Consider the following 19,294-nt stretch of genomic DNA (forward strand, 5'->3'; position numbering starts at 1 on the left):
ATTCGACAATACAAACAATATATAATTGATTTCTTGAATGACTTTAGCATGTTTCAAAAATTTAAAGAATTTAAGACTGGCACTTTCATCCCTCCATTTTTCTGTGTGTGGCCCTCAAACGAGTAAGTTTGGACACTCCTGGTTGAGTGAATGTGGCCCTGTGAATTTTCTGACACATTGATGTCTCCCGAAAGGCAGAGGAATACTAATAATGATTCAAAGAGGGCCCAAAGAATAACTCAAAGTGGGAAATCCTAATACTGACTAGAATCTTTCAAAAACATCGACATTCCGTTGAGAAAACAATGTTAAAAGCACTTGCCTATGCGTGGATGCGGCCTCTCGCCAGGCTAAAAACAACCAGAGGCAGGCAGGGATCAGCTAGTTTCTTGCCATTGCGTCTCGCTCACAAAACAACAAGCCGCGATAATCGCCAGAGATATTTCGCTGCAGCTCATCAGAGATGAATTGTTAATAACTCAGCACATTCCCCCAAAATGTAAAAGTGCTTCGTGCGGCATTAAGCGTGAAAGTGACCATACCGACTCAAAGGTGCGGATGTGTCTAATTAGCGGGGAGGGCGCAGTTAGCGGGATGGACTGATTCAGCAGGTCTCCGGCTTTGATAAGTTCAAGTAGCGTAATGCATTATCCGCCTGATCACATTAGTCGCGCAGGAGCTCCCCCTCTGACCTGCACCGTCCTGTATGGAGGTAACGTGAGGCAGAACAACAGAGACAGTGAGAGAGGGAGAGAGTGACTGAGAGAGAGAGAAAAAGAGAAGGCCTGAAATCTGACACCCACAAACACAAACTTGTTGTCTGGCTTCTCTTCCTTTAACCTGTACGTGCCACCTTCCCCTGCTCTAATGGTTCCACACAAACAAGCCGCTTCACAGGAAGCTAGAATAAGGGAGGAAAAAAAAAGCCCGTCATTGCTCTCAGGAACCGTTCACACAATGATCTTTTGAAGAAGGAAAAAAAATAAAACGGTTGGCGTGTTGAAGAAATCCGAGCCTTCAAGAAGTGACACAAGCTTCGCACAGCTGAGCTTGTCGCAGCTTGCTAAATACTCCTACCCTGACACGGGCCCGACCCTGGCACGAAAGCACGGCGGACGGGGAAGGGAGGGGTCAGGAGTTAGGGGCGGCTTTATCCCGCCATAGGCATGCGTGCCCGCCTTGTTTGTCAGCTGCTCGCCAGTGGACACGTCGCCGCTGCAATGTCTCATATTGCTGCTGTCAACGCTCCAGCCGCACTAAAGAAGAAAGTGCACGCGGGCCCGCACACCTTTGGAAGCGTGCCGCCGCCGTGCGCAACAAATGATCGGCGGAAGAAATATTCCTGACGACCATTTGAAAATCGAAGGCGAAGTGGAGTCTTTTATAAAAAGGACATGTATAAAAAAAAAATAGAGCGGACAAATTACAGGCTGCTCGCATACACTGCACTCAGCACTTTTGCCTGTAAATGCCATGCTGAAGGTTTGAGTCATTTTCTCCGTCAAACGCAGTGAAAGGATTTTCACTTTAGGGGCGAAGACAAAGACGAGGGTCACGGCGAGGTGGCTGGTATTAAGCTTCCCTCCTCAAAATGATTCTCCAACTTTTCAAGTCACTTGAGTTCATTTCCAAACTCGGTGCTTCATTTCGCAGAAATAGGGGGAACCTCTCTATTGTCTGGAGCGTCGCTTGCCAAGAATGGTGGGAAGGGAAGGGAAAGGAAGCAGAGGCAAGGGAAGGGGAGGCACGGGTAGAAGCCAGGAAAAGGTCCAAGTCACTTTGTTCTTCTTTTTGGAAAGCGAACTCTAGCTGAACCCGGTGAGACGCCAGACAGTTTACAAAGAGCGAGGCATGACTGTCTCACTTTTCCGAGCCTTGCAATTTAGAAAGAGGGCCCCAACCTACTATGGATTCCTCCTCGCAGAGAGTACTCTTTAACCTTTATAAATCTGCAAAAAAAAAATTCCCCTGGTGTCTTTTTGGTTGCCTCTCCCCCTGCTGCCAAAAGTATGACTCATAGGAATAAAACGTCCATTTTGAATTAAGTGTTTATTTTCAGCTGTCTGCACGGGCCGCGAACGCAACAACATCGACCGCGCGAGCCAGACGAGGCGCTCTTAAAAACCTTTGACAGCTTGGCAGCGCCAGCTCAAAGACGAGGTCAAACTGCAGACTTTGTTTTATTTTCCAGCCTCGGAAAGCCATTTCTCAAAACGAGCCGCGCTCGGCCACATCCCTCCCGAGATTAATCACGGGCTTTCATCATGTGAGTCGCTGCGCTTTAATTTGCTGCTAAGTGAGTAATAATTCACACATTCCTTTTCATGACTTTGACCCTTGTTGCAAACATAAACAGAAAATGCCCCCTCCAGCCACCCCAACTCCCTCCCGACGACTAGCCTCTGCATGTAAAACAGCTCACTTAACAAACACCATCAAATTCGGGCCGAGGGGAGCTGACAGAGGGTGAGAAAGCCCAGCCCAGAAAGAGCCGCCATGAAAACACTCCTGTGCATTGTGTGTGCCGCGTCCGCTCACATGCACGCTGTGTGACATTTGTCCACGGATGTAGAAACACAACCATGCTTTTTTTTTTTATGCCTCAATGTGCTTCGCGACGATGCCGTATACTTTGTAGCGGGGAAACGGGGAATAGAAAAACAGCAAAATAGTGGAGACGGATTACCAGAGCGATAATACACCCACTGGAGGGGGAGGGGGGGGGGGGGGAACTAAAACTAAAACTTACCTGTTTTCTCCTTAATTTCACACAAGACGTTGAAGAGAGCAGGTTTCATTCTGTGACAGTTCAACGCATGTTTCCTAAAACGAGAACACTTTCTTGAGTAATAGCCATTTTTTTCAACACGTCGGAGCACAAATGCAACTATTTAATAACGTAGTCCAGTCAACTTACATGGAATTTATTTTGAACGCTACTATATACATACATATATATATATATATATATATACTGCAACAACAACAACCATAATCAGTTGCACAAAAGGCTTTTGTGTACATATTTGGTAAATATCAGCATGCAGGAGACTTTGCATCATCTCCAGCAATCTTCCTGGGTAGTCATTTTGAACAAAAAAACAAAAAAGAAAAATGACTAATTTTGTCCTTATTTAGTAAATCAGCAACAACATTTTGTGCAAATGGAAATGTTCATTTTTTTTTTCACCATATAACGAATACAACACAACAAGAGCTCTCGTGCATCCTGCTCAATATGAGTAAATGCAGGAGGCTCTCCAACAAGTCCAGCTATCGTGAAAATAATGAAAACGTCAAATATAGATTTTAAAACCATACAGTAAATATACACTGCAAAACAGCACATCAGTTGCAAGTTGCCTCTATAATTGTTTTCATATGACTGCTGGTACTATCAGTGGACAATATTCAACATGTTATAGGATTACAGTGAATACGCCTCTTTGTAAAAAGTCAAACTGAGGCGGTGAAATCTCTTGGACAGACACACACTTTGATTCAAATACCTTTTTTTTTTTTGGTAATTCTTCCAACGCTCATGTATCTTTAGTCACGTGTGTTCTTTAATTCCAAGCACAATGTTTGCATCCATCCTGACTAGTTTGCGATTGTGACGTTTTATCGCCGTTACTGTAAATATTATGATTTTGACACACACACACACACACACGTGTTTGTGTGTGCAGTCTCACCTTGCCTGCGCTTCGTCCAGGCTCTGGTCGGTGATGGTCATGATTTGCTGTAAAATGTCTCCGATGTCCTGTTTCCTCCCCTCGCCGTCCGTCCCCGCGGTGCCATCCGGCAAATGCTGCGCCAGGCCGGGGTGTCCGGCCATGCCTACCCCGTGAGAGTGCATCAAGCGAGGCTGCTCGTCCATCCTCGGCCACGGTCCTTGCTGCCTCGCCTCCAACTTTTCAATCTCGTTTCTCTCTTTTTTTTTTATTTTTAAATTTTTCTTTTTGGTAAGGGGGGAAGAAGGGGCGATGAGGAGGAGGAATAGCAAGGGAGAACGACGGCTGGTGGAGGGGGGAAAAAAGGAAGGGAATATCCGCGCTAAATTCCTCTGGATTCCTCTCGCCGCGCCTCCTCGGTGATCTTTTCGGGATTTGGGAGGAGGGAGATTGACTGACTGTCTCATGCACACGCTCTCTCTCTCTCTCGCTCTCTCTCGCTTTCTCTTTTTCTCGATTTGAAATCTGATCTGAATCGCTGCTTTTGGCTTTGGCCACTCCTGCGCCGCTACACGGAGAGAGAGGGAGGTGAACATGCACGTTGGAGGATTCTAATGGGATCAAAAGTGTTGCGCCTCCTTAAATGCGCATCCCCAGAACAAACAAGCAAAAAAATAATAAATAAATAAAAAAGCGCACCGCAGACCCACTTGGCAGCCCTTCCGTGTGAAGGATTTTTGGACTCGGGTGTTATTACTCTTACTTGTGTTAAGTGACTCGAAATGAGGAGCCCCCGCCCCCGTCGAGCCTCCATTGGAGAAGACAGCGCGCGCAAGTCCCACCTCGAAGCTCTCCTGAGACGTCAATCATCCATCCGCGGGAAGGTGGAACACTGTAATAAACATAAAGAGATGTGACCGTGCTGTGATGGATAGAGAGTGAATATGGAGCCTAATAAATAACGCTGAGTGGCGCTGACCCAACAGGACAGCATGGAGGTGCTTTGGAAAAAAAAGACACTCTGTCAGCCACACCATATTTTAACCCCCCCCCCCCCCTTGAATATTTACATCCGTGTAATCAGTCAAAAGGAAGAATAAATCAAAATGGAGTCAACGGAGCAGGTTGAGGGAGCTGTTGCTACACACAAAGGTAACAATGATGAATGTGCTCCCGTCTGATTTAAACATCCACATCAGACACTTTGGGCCACTTCTGTCGAGGTTTAATTGCGGTGGGTTGTTTTGAGGCTCATTTAGGCTCCCAGGGGGACGCACAAAAATAGATGCCTGAATTTAATACGGAGTATGCATGCGTGTTATGCGTTGAGCACTTGAAAGGGAGTACACACATCGAGAAAATCCAGACAAAACTTTGTGTTTCTCCAGCCGTCAGAAGAATGTCAGCAAAAGCGAGATTATTGGATGTTTCAAAAAGATTACACACACACACAAACACTTCCAGTTTCATTTTAAAGTCAGTTAATTTTCCATTTTAACTATCACAACCAGAGTTAGCCAAAACTATTCTCCATCAATTCCCCATTAAAGAAATAAAATAAATAAATAAAAAACATTGCTAACAGCATTTGACATCTTCGTTCGAATTCCACCTGATGGGATTTGCCATAAATAGCATTCAAACAGTTAAAATCTGAAAACATTGTAATAGGCATGCCAGGCCAGTAGTTGGCACTGTAATGTGAGTAATGTGGCGGTTACCCTCTAAACCATAAGCTTCAAAGTCAAGGCCCGGGGGCCAGATCTGGCCCGCCACATCATTTTATGTGGCCCGCAAAAGCAATTCAAGCATGTCAACTTCCATGACGCTTGTTAAAGTCTGAACCAAAATTTCAAATTGTCGTATATAATGCAATAATTTCAATGTTCTAACAATCCATTATTCTTGACACCTGATGTCAAATTTAGTTAGCCATCTATTTGTTGGTCGCTGTGTATGTAATATGTGGAGATGGTTAAACATTTATATGGTTTCACAAAATTCACAGTCATAACGGCCCTCCAAGGGAAACCATAACTGCAATGTGGCCCACGACAAAAATGAGTTTGACACCCCTGCTCTACACCAATGGATAGTATGGGTCAGCCCAGGTGAACTAAAGTAAATGCTGCATAGCATTTAATATTTGCAACTTTTTGTAATCTTTAATTGCATATCATCACTGCACCATAGTTGACTTTCGTGGAATTTGGGCATCTGCGCATGCAACTTTTTTTTGTGTGTGTGAGTTCCATGACTGTAAACATTGGATATGTTGAAATATACCGGTACATGGAAATGGAACCCCCCCCCCCCCAAGAAATAAATATACATATGGAGATTTGCATTCCACTGGTTTGCACTCCAAAATCAGCAATCTAGCCATTTCTGCCTCCTTTTTCGACAACCAAATAAAATAATCAATGCCATTACTAGTTAGCACACATCCAAATTCTCATTAGCAGGCGCTGTAATTTCTTAATCATCCCTGAGTCAAGTCATTTTATCGTTCTAAATCACGTCATCCTGCGGCACTGTGGCTCTCTTCAGTCGTGTCTGTGCTGTATCCAAATCCCAGCTATAGTTCTTTTACTGACCGGACAGAAATCGATCAGTCCGTTTTCTCATTACGTGCTGAATAGGGAGGTAGGCCAGTAATTGTCACAAGGGGCAGGGTGAGGTTGAGGGTAGTGGGGGTGATAATGTCTAACACTCGGGAGCTGCAAGACTGCCACGCGCAGCCCTCAAATGGACGTCTGCGGTCCAGAAGCCATTGGGCTTTATTCCATTGCCTATTTAATAGGCTCATAAAGTGATGGAGGCTTATCTTAGTCGTACACGGGAAATGCTGCTTCAACTGCACTCACCAAATGTGCTGCACAGAAATTCAACATGCAGGAGCGATCTCGTTGCATGGAGGCCTTTTGGTTTAAATCCAACTTTGCACAGGAAAAACAACAACCATGCTTGGGCCTCTGATTGCCGTATTCACTGAAGCACCACTTCAGCCCTTAATGAAAAAGGAATACATTCTGACACTGAATATTTTGCCTCCATTAAAAGCAAACGTGTTGTTGCAGCATAAATAATCCCAAAAACAACACAAAAAAAGAAGAAGAAAGAAATAAGGTTTTATTAGAATTGCAAATGAATGTTGATGTAAAAATATTCGGGTAGCCAGCAGATGTTTTTCTGCTGGAGATGCAATGTTGCTTTCCAAAGACGGAAAATAGTCTCGCTAGGAGTGCTGCTATTCCCAAAAGATGAAGTGAACTAGTTGAATTTGTTGATTTTTTTTTTCATTAATTAATAACCCATGAGCCACTTTCGATTAGAATTTGTGCAAAACCTATTTTTAAAGGAGATCTAAGGAACAACCGTTGTTGCTATTTGATAATAGTAGGTGGAGCCCTGGATGATAAGACGTAATTATGACACTTTTGTTTTTGTAAATACAAATATATACAGGTCGTAATACTATACATTAGTTAAGCAAAGACAAGGCTAGAAGTGGCAAAGCAATGACAGAGATGTATTGACTGCTCCGCCATTTATTGTTAAAAGACCACAACAATCGGTGAGCCATGGTTGCCTTGACAACCACACCCAGAGTCTGAATAACATCTCTGTGACATGCGTTTGTTAAAATACCCCAAGGATCAAGAATTACAGTACACTTTACATCTGTCTTGTTGAAAGCAGCCCGTCTGAGACACATATAGCCAATCACAAAATATAGTCCCCTCCAAAAGTACTGGAATGGCAATGTCGGTCCCTTTGTTTTTGTTGGATACTAAAGACGTTATAGCTTCAGATTAAAAGATGAAAATGAAAAATGTTGGGAAGTCCAAATTTTATTCATGGTACTTCCATCTAAATGCGTTCAACAACTCAGTGCAGAGAACCGAGAAAGAAAGGAGATTTTGGTCCAACGACAGCTACTACATCAGAAGTGGGTAGAGTAGCCGAAAGGTTGCGATCAAAATGTTGCTCCAAGTAACATAGGAAACGGATCGATTTTTTTGGGCTTTTTTTTCACATAAATAGCCAAGGAAAGCCAAGGTGTGGGTTTTCTCCGGGTACTCCGGTTTCTTCCCACATTCCAAAAACATGCATAGCAGGCTGATCGAACACTTAAATTGTCCCTAGGTGTGAGTATGAGCGCGGATGGTTGTTCGTCTCTGTGTGCCCTGCGATTGATTGGCTGGTGTCCCCCGCCTACTGCCCAAAGACGGCTGGGATAGGCTCCAGCACCCCCGTGACCCTAGTGAGGATAAAGCGGATTGCAAAATGGATGGATGGACCCAAGGAAAAGGAAAATGAATGTTGTATTAAAATTACTCTGAAAAGTACAATTTCTCCCCAAAATGACTCAAGTAAATGCAACAGAGTAAATTTAGCGTGTTACCACTCACCTCTGATGACTGTACAGACTATGGTAATAAAATATTTAATAACAATGAATCTGTAGCCATAGACTGCATATATGAAACGATGTTGAAGAACGAAAGATTAAATATATATGCCGGTACATATATATAGCCATGGTAACCAGTGCCGGTACATTCAATAATAAGATAAGATTGCTGACTACACAGTACACGTTCTCCTTTTCCGGCCAGGGTCAAACAACTCCTCCCGGAGAGGTGTGCAGGTCAGAACGAGGTAAGTTAGGACTGAGCCACGAATGTGCAGAGAGAGAACGCTGCAACTGCACCCCACGTCTCTCCAGGAAGTAACCTTGATGAAAAATTCAGTTGTTTGCGGCTCTCGGCGTCCCTCAGGCATGAAAAGTAGTGAGGCCTGCTCGGCGAGGAGAGGGAAGGCTAGGGCTCAGCCCGAAGCTACTCATCGGCCCACCGCAGTTCAACACATGCATACACAGACACACGCACACATAGACACATACATGCGGCGGGCATTACAGATGGGTACGAATTAAACTTTAATCACGCCTCAAATAGATTAAGCGACAGGTGCACAGTCAGCTTTTCCAAAGCCTTGCTCTGTCTTGGTTGACCATCCTATTTTGAGTTTAATGAAACACATGCGGTGCTTTTTCTTCTCTGTTTGGAATCAAAGAGCTCACATCTAGTACGGTACAACACCTACAAATAACGTTATCGAGGTAATTATCAAAGATCCAACTTAAAATCTCTGAAGCCGAGGATCTTACATTGCCCGTTGCCACACCGGCGCAAGAGCCGTGACAACGCTCCAGTCATACATGGATCATTGCTTCTTCTTCTACAAAGAGATGTCCCCGTGTGAGACTGTCATTGCGCCACACTTTGAGGCAATGAGAGAAGCCGTTTTGAAAGCAAGTCGGCTGCGTTCACGCCACCCACACCGCAGTCTTCCCTTTTTTAAATAGGCCAGCTTGCGTTTGTTTCCGAAATTCGAACAAACCCAAACCAGGCATCCCTTGTCGTACCAAAACTGACCTGCATGGTGCTACAGTGTCTTGCGATTGCTGTAAAATGCAGAGGAGGAAAGAATAGTAGTAGAAGAAGAAATAGAAACCGCTATGCTAACTGTTAGCTGCAATGCCTTTCAGTATGATGTAGTGCAGTTCTACACCAATGCAAACTAAAAACACAATTTAAAAAAATTAAATGAAGGTCTCAGACAGCGCCACTCACAACTTGTATATGCGTTACTATTCTATAGTTTTGAAAACACATGACATTTGGCTCACCGGACTATGACGGACATTTAGCTCAAGCCATGATTGGGCCAGCTTGAGCTCAGGGAAGTGGGCCACTGTAGTTCAAGAAAGTATTTAACAAGTTCTCAAATCACCAACTGTACCAGGATTTCGAAGACATAAGGCAAACTACCCTCAAACAAACATACAGTTGTTATTTTGTTGCGTAGATTCATGTTTTTCTTGAATCAAGTCTTAAAGCACACATTAGAAATATCATTCCTACAATACAGGTAACGTGGTACAGGAAATAAAGATTTGAATGACAGAAGGCTGTGACTCCCATGTCGGATTTGACAAAAGAGATGTGAACGAGTTTAAATTGAAGGGCTCAGGCACTCTAAGATGTAAGCTATGCAAGACTGGAAAAGACAAACTTTGCCTTCGAAAGAGTAAGGAACAATTTTTGCACAGAGTCTTCCCCCGCAGGTGTTACCTGCCACTTCCTGTTAAACAGCTGTGCCAATTTAACTCAATAACATGCACTGGCTAAACAGGGAAAATATATATATATATGTCTAGCAAGCTTGTCCACCAATATTAGAAGACCTCCAAAGTAGATGATCCAGGGTTACCATGGCAACAATAGTCACCCATTGTCATATGGTAAGCCATTATAATGCTGCTATTTATATACTACTTCTGGATGAAACTAGCCAAGTCCATGAATGTATTTCTTAAAATAGCGACTGTCTCACTAAAAGACGCCCTTCGCTAATTAGTAACTGGTCATAACATCCACTTAAAAAGATATTTCTCCCTCGAATAGATCTCTCTTTTTTTTTTCTTCACGGGAAAAAACAAAACAAGTTCATTGACTCTTGCTAACCAAAAGAGCAGCACCTAGTCAAACACTACTTCAGAGGAAGTCAAGTGTCTTATGGAATATTATGTGAACATGAAGTCATTAATGATGATGAGCATTCCAGTAGACTCTGAATGTAAATTGTTGCAAAATGTGCCGTGCTCAGGATGTTCCATAGTGTAGTTTCTGGTCCTACTTGCAGTATTTTGTTTTAAACTCCATTTCCACATGTGATATACTGCACTATTTAAATAAGCATACCGGTAATTATTTATTGGAAAAAATAATGTTTGTTGAATAGTATTCCCCAAAATTGTGTTCATTAAGTGGTTGGCTTTTATTGTCACTGAACATGTCACAAGTACAGATCAACCACAATTCACTTACGGGTTATAAATCATCCAAGAGACATGAAAAAACAATGACCAACAGAAGGAGACAGAGTGGGAAGCCTGACAAGTCACCAGACGGGAGCCCAATTTTCTTAGAAGAAAAAGAAAAACATAAGGAAGGGGCACAGCATGGGTTTGGGGGAAAAAAAAGAAAAAAAACGCCACATTACGGAAGGGTGGAACTGCCAATGTGGCGTAAGCAATTTTGACTGTGCTTTGTTGTTCAAACGAATTGGTAAAGTCGTTCAAAAGTACTGCAAAGTCCATTGCCCAATTGGGCATGTCAATAGCGCGTAGCATGATGGAAAATAATGTTTTTAGCATTCGACCTTCAAATGACTTGTCCAAGCACATTGGAACAACTTTGTTCATGATGTTCGACCGACTTTATCAAAATGTTCACACGACTTGGGCAACACTTTCTAACGACTTAATTGATAGGTTCAAACAACTTTGCTATACTATCAAATGACTTTGCAGTACGTTCAAATGACAATTTTGATGTTTTTTTTTTTTTACAACTATTATGCGTCAGTGTAGCATAAAGAAGAAAAAACTGCAAATATGGAATCAATTCAGAATCAGGATTCTTCCAAATGCGTAGAAGAAGCCCATTACGCATGTGATAACTGCCACAGTGAGTGCAGCAAACGCACAGATATCGGATACGTGCCATCTTGACGTCATTGAAAAGCAGTTGTGAGGTATACAAATTTGAATTTGCTATTACACAAATGATAATTTGAATAAATATGGTCTAAATATGCTATTTTAGACACATGTTCATCATTAAATGAGCCAATTGCCAACAGCAAGGTAATTTGGAGGTTACCCTCAATTTGAGTCAATAAGGGATAAGAGTCATCGCGGTCCAACAAAACTCGACGTTTCATAGTTTTATTATTGATCTACTATTGTTCAATTCTGTGCTCCTGCTTGCCGGCGTTGATGCTTGCAATTTTACGGGCGTGTGCACACGTGGGTTGGGTTATGTCAATGGAAACACAGCCATATGTGTCACTCGAAGTGTACATGGAACCAGACAGTAAAAAATCTGAAGAGCAGCGGGCCTGCTCTATAAAATCATCATGATAGATCTCGGAAGTTTGCAATCCAATGACACCATGGCCAAAGCAAAAATGCTATTCTCCTTAATTCAAGGCAGTATTGTATATCATGAGGGCGACTATTTTCTGGTAAAATGTGAATGCAGACATGACGGGCTAATGACCTTCGCGGGACGGATTTCGGTGCGGAACGGTGGACGGTTACACAAGCGGTTCAAAAACAAGCTATCCTGCAAGTGGGAACGTACTTGTTAGGATGGAGATTTTATGCCGTGTTGTCTTGTTTGTTTGAGTAAGCAGATCCCCGTGTGTGCACAAGCGGGCCGGATCGTCCCGTATCTGGTTGCTAATGCTTATTTTTAGTGCGGAGGAGCTGCATGTGTCTTGGTGCAGCTGAGGCGGGGTCAGGGTGAAGGATGACTGATATGAAGGGGTTGACCTGTCACATTGCATTTGACTTACTATCCTTGAAACCGGATAAAAGGGGAGCCAAATGTCAAGTGATACAAGTGACGCATCCTCTCTCTCTCTCTCTCCCTCGCTCGCATGCACACGTCGAAGGTTGAGGAGGTTCTTTATTTTTTTATTTTTTAAATAAAACTTAAAACCCAACAGCCATTCTGAGGATGGCATGTAAACGCGGTGCGCCTATCATCTATTTTTTTTTCTTGAAATAAAAGTCACCGGTGGCACTTGCAGTGTGCGCCAGCCACCAAATTTCCATGAGTGTGTCTTTTCTTGCTGCAGGGCCTCTGTAAGCCCTCAGCCCTCTTGGCAAGGCGTGGGTTGCGCCTGGTGGGGGGAGATGTGACGGATGCCGGAGCCTTGGAGCCCGCTAGCTGCTCTGTGAATGTTTTTTTTTTTTTTTCCCAGACTCATTTGCATTCATAAGGAGCCTACTCCTTGTCACAGAGTGTTTTTTTTTTCTTTTTTCGTCTGCCTCCGAAAATCCCGCGCGGCTCCTTGTGGGAGTGCGCCGGGAAAATCCGACTGTCAAAGACGACAAGACAAATGAATCCCTGTGTCAGACGTGTGCGGCGTCGACAGCGACAGATGGAGGAGAGCTGTCCCTCCTGTCGATCGGCAGCCTTCACTTTGGAACGAATAAATCTGAATTTCATCCCCCTCGTAATTATAAATGTTCCTTGATTTGACAGCGTTGAGGCGCTGACCAGGTGACAGCTTGATTTAATCTCCCAGGGGCGTGACTGCAGTGTTTGCGTCCGGCCTGCTGATCACACACTGATGTGCACAAAAAAAAAGAAAAAAAAAGAAACAAAAAACGCATGGCCGCTTGTATACTTGTGATTAAATGCGGTGGTTTATTTGCAACCTTGTCCGCCCCTTCGCTCATCTGCTCTGCTGAAGTGTCCTTGAGCAGGAACCAGTGCCTCACCTACAAGGGGCAAGACAATGAGCCATCAACTAGCCAGTAAGGAATTGACTTAAAGATTGTGCTTTTGCCGGACACAACCAGAGGAGCAACTGGTTGTGTCAACTTTTTCCATGTGTCTCACAAGTTTATTCACCACAATAGGAAATTACACTGACAAAGAAGAATATTCTCCCACAATGTACAGTAGTTACAAAGTAAGCTAACAGTTAGCCTAGCTTCTTCCGTTTCTCCTCCAACCTTTATTCTTTCTTCATTTTGTATTTTCTGTCATATAGTGCACGAGGGTAGTGGACCCCAAAAAACTGGGAGTACTTAAAACAAATTGTATGAACAAAAATACTTACAGGGGAACACTGAAAAAACTAAATGCTAAACACAAACAAAATCTCGAAAACGCCAAGAAACCAGCAACAACGATCCGACGAAGACTGACAGTAACCAGGGAACTAAATACAAACAACAAGAATACCTAGACAAGACACAAAAGGGTTGAGGGAGCTGATTGGTTTACTCAAGGGGCCCGGATGACAAGAACAATGGGGACAAAAGAGGCACAGGGAGGAAACAAAACCAAATGTAATCGAAACTAAAAGAGAATCATGAAATTCCCGCAGTCCGGATGCCCTGTGGCACCATGTTGCCTCTTAAAGGTTAGACCTGGTACTACAACAGGTGTTTGGTATGGAAAAGGAGACTAAAGGGGTGTTCACACGGCACACATTTGCTCCGGCGCTGCACCGATGTATTTTGTTGCGATATATTTTGCACCGCAGCAAATTGTGTGGAGCGTTCACACGTACAAAGCCGCTGAGCGTGTCTGCAACGGCACAGCGTCGGTGCAGCCCCACTTGCGTTCACACGGCAGTTTCTGCAGCGGAGCAAAACGACAGAAAACAAATGAGCTGTCGTGTTGGTTCTTTTTAAAACGTATACACAACTCAAGCGACTACTGGACAGGCACGTCCTTCTCCTTCTCGGTCTCCGTGCCTTCTGCTCGAGAGTGACCGCCCCCGAAAACGTAAATCAACGATGACTTCAATGACACTCAGAAAAGCAAACACATCATGCGCCAAACAGAAAATCAAGAGAGGAAATCACAAAATAAATTAAATGGGGCGCGGGGGGTTGTGAACACACAACAAAGGAACAAACTACACTAACAACTCCGAGACAGTCCAGTCTCCTACAAAAGGAAAGATGTTACCAGCCAAGTCTTGTGTCCTTATTAAACAAACACATGACGGAAGTCCGACAGAGCACGAAAGCAACACATTTTCGCCGTACGTAAACTCTTCACAAGCATTTGCTCTGGAGCAAATTTAACCCAGTTGCGTTCACACGTGCAAATTTACATCGGTGCTGCTTCGCAAACGAGCATTTGCTCCGGAGCAAATTTTTAAACCACCTCCCTGAGGTGGATCAAATTTGGTCCGGTGTAAGCCTTTTTCCGGGGCTACGCCGGAGCTAATTTGCACGTGTGAACGCTCTAACTGGGGCAGCCCCGGTGTAGCACCGGACCAAATCTTGCCGTGTGAACACCCCTTAAGTGACCTACACAGATGCCCCCAAAAGTATTGGAACGGCAAGGTCGATTCCTTTGTTTTAGTTGTAGACAGAAAAACCGTCGGATCAAAAGATGAAAACCAGACAAAAGATCAGAATCCCAATCTTTTATTTCATGGGATTTACATGTGAATGGGTTAAATAACTCAGAGCGTGCAGAGCACCTTTTGTTTGAAGCCAACCTCCTTTCAAGTGAGCAAAAGTATTGGAACGTGTGACTCGCGGAGGTCTCGAGTTGCTCAGGCGTTGCCTTTTAGATTGATTGTTGAAACATTAGATCGTGCTTGAAAGTGAACACAAAGTATTATCTATGGGAGAAAATCAAACCAATCAATTCTTTTCACAAAAAAAAATAGATAAAAGATCATTGCTTTTATACTTTTTGACCTAATTTTACTTTTGTTGTGTTTCTTGCTCTGAGACACTCTAGCAACACTAACTTTCCCATATTGATCAAGATTTTTTTCCTAATCGATTGCCAGGAAGCACCAAATGTCGTGACCCGTTGAAGTGGAAGAACCTCACTACAATCGCTGTCCAGCACAACAACTACAGAGCTAATTTTCATGAAAGTGGGTGGGAGGCGGAGCAAGTTTCAAGGAATACCGCGAGCTGCACGTTTTCATTCAATTCCGTTGAGACCTTGGCAGCATATTTATGAGTGCATGTGTTTGTAATGTTGCATTTCTGTCGCGGCATGAGGCTCTTTCCAAACTTTAACAATTTCCAGCCCCTGCTGATATTTTGTGTAAGAGCAGTCCTAATATCTGTTCACGTATGTCGCTGAACATCCGAGCTGTGCCTTACTTCCAACCACACGACACCTATATCATGAATAATTCAAAGGTGAAATGAAAATGCCTTTCGTTTATTTTCTTTCTGGTGATTACAGGAGACACAAAACCATAAATTTGAGGATACACAAGGCCCCGGGAAGCGGGGCCCCCCCCCCACCCTGCTCCCTCCTTTCACCAAACAGAGGGAAAGACAATGGAACAAGTAGAATGTGAGTGACACAGATTCCCTAAACCTCAAAGAAGGCAGAGCAAGTGGAGGATGATAAAAAAGGAGAACATCTGGTGAGTGGAGAGCGCTGCCAGGACAAGACAAAGCCATGTGTCTGGCAAACGCAATACCTACACACTTATTCAAAAGACACACACGCACGCGCGCACGCACACGGCCAAACATTTATTCATGCATGCACGTTCAAACCTGCGTGCCTCCAAACTTACAAAACAAACAAGCACACATACACTGCGCATGATGCCCAGCAGGATGTAGTTAGAGGGGGAAAAAAGGGGGGTGGGGGTGATTGGAGGGTCCACTGTTCAGACATGACTAATCTGCATACTCGAAGGCTTAGAAGTGAATATGCATGAGAGAATAAAACGATATGCCTCCGAGCGGACCACCCGCTCTCTTTGGATTACCGTAGCCACCTCCAAGCTTTTCATCTCAACGCTGGCATGCAATCAAGCTGATTTAGCGCGCTCGGCACCAGCTTTTTGCGCATAAGAGATTGGACGGAGGAGATCTTCAAGGTGTCGTTAGCGGCGCCGGGGAAGCCAAACAGACACGCCTCCCGCTTTCAACATCCACAGTCGGAGCCCTCAACTGTCAGGGGGCATGCCTTGCCCTACGTTGCCAAAACATACTGTACAGTGACTTCTGTGAGAAACTGAAAAGCCACTCGGTGGAGGTAAAACGTCTCCGCCAATGCCCAAATGTTCACCATGGTAACAATAAATGTACAGTGTGCGATGACTTTGTGTGCCTGGGATTTGAGTCTCTTAATTGAAGACCAGACACAATGGACTTTGCGGCATATATTCCTTTCTCGATTCATTACATCGGCACGTTGGGGTTTTAGGTCAGAATCTTGGCTCTGGCTTTCTCGTGTTGGCGTTGGCATTTTCTCACCCTGCTTGAGTGTGTTTTCTCCCAACAGCCATGGACTTTGATGTGAAGGGACTATCAAGCAGCACCTTGCAGAAGACACCAGAGGGCAGCCATCTTACGTTGCCACCGTTACTGACACTTCCATTATTTTTTTTGGCTGAGAACACTGTTATCACTGCTGCACACGTTTTATGCGATGATAATTGTATGGAGTAATGAGATACTCTCAAAGAACAAACGCCACTTTTTACCTCTGAATTGTGGATGACGGAGGTTAAGTTTACATTTAGTGGCAAATTTTGTCCCGATGAACGATGCTTTTCTTTTTACCGTTGACGGCTCTGACAACATGATGCAGATCAATCTTTGAGTAGCTCTCAGAAATACACTTTATAAGAAATAGAGACCGACAATAACATGAAATGCCCGCAAAGAAATCAATGTATTCCAGTTAGGCGGCCTAAGCAAGCGGCAACGTAAGATGACCGTCACCCATTTACCCCACCCCAATCTAGCATCACCGCACACAAAAGGCAGAGGGGGGAAAAAAATCAAGAAAAAGACCGCTTAGATACCAGTGTGAAAGTGGTAAATGGTACTATTCCAAAAAAAAAAAACCCCCAAAAAAACCCAAAGAAATAACAACAAGCCTAATTGTACGGAGTTGAAGTCTCGACAGATATGCTGAAGTTCAAACTGTTAATTAGTGTCGCAGAAATGAGCGTAGAGAGGGAGATAACTGGATGTTGTACGAGAGGTAAATTCGCATTAAGACGAAACAGATGACTTTGAGGACGTTCTTTCTTATCTTTACATGACGTTTAGCCACCTGGTATTGAGTATCCAGGTTATTCAGACATTCACTTTTGTCACGATGCTACCGCTTGACAAATTTTGAAGAAAAATCAAAACATGATCATTTAAATATTTTTCTCGGCTGCAGCCTGATATGACATCATACCAGGGGTGCACAAGTCCAGTCCTCGAGAGGTCCCCTATCCAACCTGATTTAGATGTCTCCCTCCTCCAACAAACCTGATTCAAATGAACAACTCATCAGCAAGCCTTGAAGAAGCCTGATAACGATCCTGTTCATTTGAATCTGGTGCGTTACAGGAAGGAGACATTGACAACAGGCTAGATCGGGGCTCTCGAGGACCGGACTTGGGCACCCCTGATGCACACCATGACTGGAACATGAAAACAATCAATTTAGAGCGAGCGCTAACACTACATCATCAGGTGTCCTGGCTTGTCTCTACTTAGTAGAGAGCGCTCAAGTTGGTGATCCGTGGTCGCCATGGCAACAGTCCGCAACACTCCTCTCATTTATACACCGGTCTAGCATTAACATGATTGAACAAATATACATGTCTACGTACTGTTCCTTTAATAGCAGGAAATAGTGGAAGAAGAGCACAAACGTCCCCCTTTGTGTAATATGCATATTATAGAGCTGAATTACGGTTACGTATGTGGAGGGTTTTGAATTCACAGTAAATGGACAGCAAAAGAGTACAACTGAATTGCTTGCAAAAGCAAAAAAAAAAAAAAATTGGTATTATTTTTTAAGGAGCGCTTGACACAACTAAGGCACGGCACAAATAACCTAGAAGCTGTTTTTGCTCATGTTTTCAAGGCTGACATCAAACCTGAGCTATAGAAGGAGAGCAGTGGGAGAACATTTGGAAGGGGTATTAGACACGGAGCTGGGATGGTCTATCAAATATTGAAGAAATGTCTGCTGAAACCATGAATTCCCATTTCAAACAGACTCCCTTCTAAGACTGTCCTCGGCAATGTATGAATATTTCATTTCTGAACATAGAGTGGCCCTGAAAGGCACCATTACCAAAGCCTAATGTCGAGGGGGAAACATTCTCCACATTTAGCTGAAAGTTAGGCTGAGCCCATGTAAGAGGCGCCCAGGCGGAACGTAGTCTAACGGGGTAATATATTGGCATCACATTAGTGTTAGTAGATGGGACGGGATGGCAGCGTAGGTGTGTTGCTTTTCCCCAAAGGACAAACTAGGGAAGCGAGGGACTCGGAGTGCATAGGTTTTCAATTTATCATCTCATTCAGTGGGTGAGAGGGCGGAGGAAAACGTTTAAAAAGGCGGTCGGCCTACGAGCAAGCAAAGTGATGTTCGGCTTGAACCTCTTTTTCACGGGGCTGAAAGACTGATATTAAAAAAATTAAAAAAAAAGCATGATTGAATAGACAATCAGCCAAAATATTGTCTACACGCATAGCAGTAAAAGGAACATTTTTATTCTTTTTTTTTTCTAAAAATCACACTTATTCAGACATCATGAGATGAATGCAAGTTACTTTTGGTCTCGACAATGACAGGATCAAATTGCTGGCCATTAGCTTCCACAGATACTGCTTGGCCAAAATATCCGATGAGATTGCTGCACATGCATTTTAACTTTCTTGTTCAAGTTTCCTGCAGTAATCCCATTGGACACTTTGCCAACGTTACCCAAGCGTCAATAGGTCATATCAGACCAACCATTTAGTAAATGACGAAGCACGTCCATGGTGTGTCATGAAGACATTACGTAGGAAAGGTACAGTGAAAAAAAAAATCTTTACAGTCAACTAGGGGTCGGTTCTAGAATGGATTCTGATATCCTTAATATGGTAAAAAGGCATATGTCAATATGAATAAAATGCAAAATCCCATTATTTGATTAGGTAGACTCAGGATTAACGTTAGCATAAGTCTAAAATCAAATGTTTGCTTTGGTTTGATTCAGTCTTACAATTAAAACTTTAAAAC

General features: G+C 43.6%; 1 protein-coding gene across 2 annotated transcripts in view; it reads right to left on the reverse strand.

The window, feature by feature from the left end:
- The window catches only part of pbx1a (pre-B-cell leukemia homeobox 1a), a 121,522-nt gene that overhangs the window by 73,804 nt on the left and 28,424 nt on the right, over window positions 1-19,294 (reverse strand). For both annotated transcript variants that reach the window (XM_086130124.1, XM_086130123.1), the window contains exons 3-4: window positions 3,696-4,566; window positions 2,750-2,823 (exon numbers count right to left, since the gene is read on the reverse strand). In XM_086130124.1, the coding sequence (XP_085986250.1) occupies window positions 2,750-2,823; window positions 3,696-4,270 (649 nt within the window). In that variant the 5' untranslated portion in view covers window positions 4,271-4,566. The remainder of the gene's footprint in view (window positions 1-2,749; window positions 2,824-3,695; window positions 4,567-19,294) is intronic.

The sequence above is a fragment of the Hippocampus guttulatus genome, chromosome 14, assembly GCF_054856545.1.
Source record: "Hippocampus guttulatus isolate MCC_2025c chromosome 14, RoL_Hgut_1.0, whole genome shotgun sequence".
In the NCBI taxonomy this organism is placed as follows: Eukaryota; Metazoa; Chordata; class Actinopteri; order Syngnathiformes; family Syngnathidae; genus Hippocampus; species Hippocampus guttulatus.